The following is a 3,899-nucleotide window of genomic DNA, read 5'->3' on the forward strand; positions in this document are numbered from 1 at the left end:
TAGTCGCATGGCTAAAGAAGATGAAGCTAGTCGCGAAGCTCCAGGGAATATGCGACTTGGCAAGTTTTCTACCGCTCTACTTAGATGGTCCGGCGTTGGCGCTATTTTTAGAGATGGAAGAGAGGGACCAAGTTAGCGCGGAGAAGATAGAAATCCGCTTGATGGAGGCCTTCGCAGAAGGGATGTTCGAGGCGTACGCTCGCCTGGGGAGAGCGAGGTGGACCGGCGAACAGGTTGACGTGTTTGCCAACGAACTTAGGAGGTTGGCTAGACTGGCGGGGTACGAGGGAGAATCGCTGGATCAAACGGTAAAGTTGGCGTTTGTGACTGGGTTTCCTGACCACCTGTCGGTCGAATTGCAGAAACTGCCGGACGTGAGTACCATGCCCATGGCGGATATAATATCGAGAGCTCGTATGTTAGTTTCCTGTCGTAGGTCGTCACCGCTGGTAGCAGCGGCGACAGCAAAAGGTGGCCGGCCAAGGAGTGGCGGAGAGGGGTCGAACAAGGAACGTGCGCGTCCGTTCAAAGGTCAGTGTTTCCGGTGTCAGGGCCCGCACATGGTGCGAGACTGTAAGTTACCTAAGCCTGAGGTCACGTTCGGAAGCGTGGGGGCATCGTGCGCCGTGAGTCGGGACCGCCAGGGAGAGCAGAGCCCCGTCGAGGACAGCGCCGCTTACACCATCGAAGACAAAGATTTTCAGGCGGCGTTTGATGGTCGGAGGTGGACGATAGAGTGGCGATGGAAGGACGAGCCTCCACTGCTAAAGAACAGGGTGAGTTGCTACCAGCATACGTTGAAAGGTCACGCCGGCGTCGAGTTCGACGAGGAGGTAGAGAGATGGATCAAGGAAGGAGTCCTTGTCCCGTGGAAAGAGGAGGTGGTGAGTGGAGTGCTGCCTCTGATGGCGGTGGTGCAGCCGACGAAAGGAAAAGTCAGACCGGTGCTGGACTATAGGGAGCTGAACGACCATATATCGTGCCACGCGGGAGGCGAGGCAACGGACGTTTGCGGTGAGACGTTACGTGTGTGGAGACAGTCGAGCAAGGCAGCGACGACCGTCGACTTGAAGTCGGCATATTTGCAGCTCCGTGTGAGTGACAAGCTGTGGCGATACCAGCTGGTGCGGTACAAGGGCCGGACGTACTGTTTAACCAGGCTGGGTTTCGGGCTGAATTCCGCTCCGAAAATTATGGCGATGGTGCTCAAATCCGTCCTAGGGAAAGAGGAGAGGATAAGGAAGGCCACCAGTTCCTACATCGACGACATTTTGGTTGACGAGACTGTAGTGCCAGCCACCGAGGTAGTAAGACACCTGGAGAGGTTCGGGCTGATTGCGAAGCCGCCTGAGTCGATGGTGGGGGGAGCTGCGCTGGGGCTGAAGCTACAAAAAGACAGATCGGGCGAGCTGGTGTTCCGGAGAGGAAACGAGATCCCTGAACTGGGCACCAGCGTGAGTAGGCGGGAACTGTTCTCGGTGTGCGGGAAGCTGGTGGGACATTACCCGGTTGCAGGATGGCTTCGGACAGCATGTAGCTTCATCAAGAGACGAGCCGAAGGAGCGAAGTGGAATGACAGAGTTGGGGAGAAAACGACCGACATGATGCAGGAAGTCTTGGTCAGAGTGAGAGCAGAGGATCCAGTGAGGGGCAGTTGGTATGTTCCCAAATCAAAGAGTGGGATCGTTTGGTGTGACGCCAGTAGCATCGCAATAGGGGTCGTCTTGGAAATGGGAGGCACCGTGGTGGAAGATGCAGCCTGGCTCAGGAAGATAGATGACTGCAACCATATCAACGTGGTGGAGTTGGATGCCGTGCTGAAGGGGATGAACCTGGCCTTGAAGTGGGGGCTGTGCACCATCGAGATTAGAACCGATTCGGCCACTGTGCTTGGTTGGGTGACGACAGTCCTCACCGATGAGCGGAGGGTGCGAACCAAAGGGGCTGCGGAGATGCTGGTAAAGCGCCGATTGGGAATATTGCGGGAGCTAACCGCTGAGTTCGATCTGGAGCTGAGCGTAATCTTTGTGCCTTCCAAAAAGAACAGGGCAGACATCCTAACCAGGGTAAAGCGAGCTTGGTTGCAGGTGCCAGAGGATGCAGAGCGGGCTGTGGCTGCAGTATGCTGTCTGAGTGACTCGGAGTTGAGGAGACTGCATACCATGCATCACATGGGAGTGGACAGGACGTTGTTCCTCGCCAGGAAAGTTGACTCCGAGGTAACGAGGCGGAGCGTGCAGAGAGTGGTTAGCAGCTGTGACAGGTGCCAGTCTATTGACCCTGCTCCGGGCGTACATGAGGCGGGAAGTATTCCAGTGGCCCACAACTGGAAACGACTGGCAGTGGACGTAACACACTACCGGCAGGGGACGTACCTCTCAATGATTGACTGCGGACCAGGGCGGATGGCCATATGGAGGGAGATGAAGACGGGGACTGCAGAGGAAATCGCAGGAGTGTTAAATGGGATATTCCTGGAACGAGGCCCCGTGGATGAGCTACTGCTGGATAATGGCACTGCATTTCGCTCGGAGGCGCTGAAAGAAATGCTTGACAGGTGGCAGGTCAGCCGCTTCTTCAGGGCGGCATACCGGCCAAGTGGAAATGGAGTGGTGGAAAGGCATCATCGTACCATCAAGACCATGGCACAGAGGGGTCGCATTTCGCCAATCGAGGCCGTATTTTGGCACAATATGTCGCCCAGGTCAGGACAGGCTGAGGAGTCGGTGCCACACAGGGCAATATTCAGGTACGAGTGGAGGCACCCGTGTATTGCATCAATGCGACTCCGGGGAGAAGAAAAGCACGCCTTCGTGCAGATCGGGGAAGAAGTTTGGGTAAAACCCCCAAATGCACGGTGCACATCACAATGGGGGAAAGGAACTATAACCTCCATCAATTCGAAGAACAACGTCTCAGTCGATGGTATGCCACGCCATGTTTTGGATGTGCGGAAGATTGTCAGTGCTTCAGAGGATGGAACCAGCTGCAGTGGGCAAGATGATGAAGGCAGCGCGCCAGGAACTTCAGGCCAGTTCCGGGGTCGCACAGCGACCACAGAGGGAGAGGTACCCTCCTCCCTGGTTGGCTGATTATGAAACCAATTAAGGTAGTTCGGGAGTGAGGAGTGAGTGGGAGAGCCGGTTGAATGATCTATAGATCAGGGGGGCATGTGGTGTTATGGGCTGTAACGAGCTATGTGTTGAGGTGGAGAGGGGTGAGGCAAACAGAGGTGAAGCCAGACCGGAAGGGCCAAACCGGAAGGGTCAGATCGGAAGTCGGCGACACGCGGTCGAAGGCTGGCACGTGGGGCCAGTGAGAAAACAGCGACGTTATGAGAAAGACGTGTTCAGATTAGGAGCGATCGTGTACCCCGCTGCGGTCGGCAAGGTAAGGTCCAACGCTTCATTCTATACTTTTGCTTCTTGTTGTCTTCTTCCTCCATCGCACCACATATATATATATATATATAGAGAGAGAGAGAGAGAGATAACTAGATAGATATAGATATATACACACATATATATATACACACATACACACTCATACACACACATTCAAGCACAAACAGATAATGTAAGTGTGCATATATGTAAATATATAAGCACACATAGACATGTGTGCATGTGTATTTGTATGTGCATGAATGTATATGCATACATACATATACGTGTGTACGCATGTGCTTGTGTACATGTGTGCACCTATGTGCTTGTGTACATGTGTGTGTGTTTGTGTGTGTGTCTGTTCTGACCTAATGGTAAACATTAAATGTGATTTTATTTATTTTCTATATTTTATTCAATCTTAGAAGGTTTCATTTGATAATCAATCAAGAGAAAATAACAAAAGTCTGGTAGATATGTGATTGTTGCTGCTGCTCTTTAACCCTAGGTCAA

At 53.1% G+C, this 3,899-nt stretch overlaps 1 protein-coding gene across 1 annotated transcript in view; it reads left to right on the forward strand.

Annotated features, from left to right (window-relative positions):
• Positions 1 to 3,390, forward strand: part of LOC149137862 (uncharacterized) — a 3,718-nt gene extending 328 nt beyond the window's left edge. Inside the window, exon 1 of the mRNA XM_089362817.1 lies at positions 1 to 3,390. This exon is cut by the window's left edge and continues 328 nt beyond it. Within this exon, the coding sequence (XP_089218943.1) occupies positions 1 to 3,092 (3,092 nt within the window). The 3' untranslated portion in view covers positions 3,093 to 3,390.
• The last annotated feature ends 509 nt before the right edge of the window (positions 3,391 to 3,899 follow it).

The sequence above is a fragment of the Octopus bimaculoides genome, chromosome 1, assembly GCF_046866305.1.
Source record: "Octopus bimaculoides isolate indiv1 chromosome 1, ASM4686630v1, whole genome shotgun sequence".
NCBI lineage: Eukaryota > Metazoa > Mollusca > Cephalopoda > Octopoda > Octopodidae > Octopus > Octopus bimaculoides.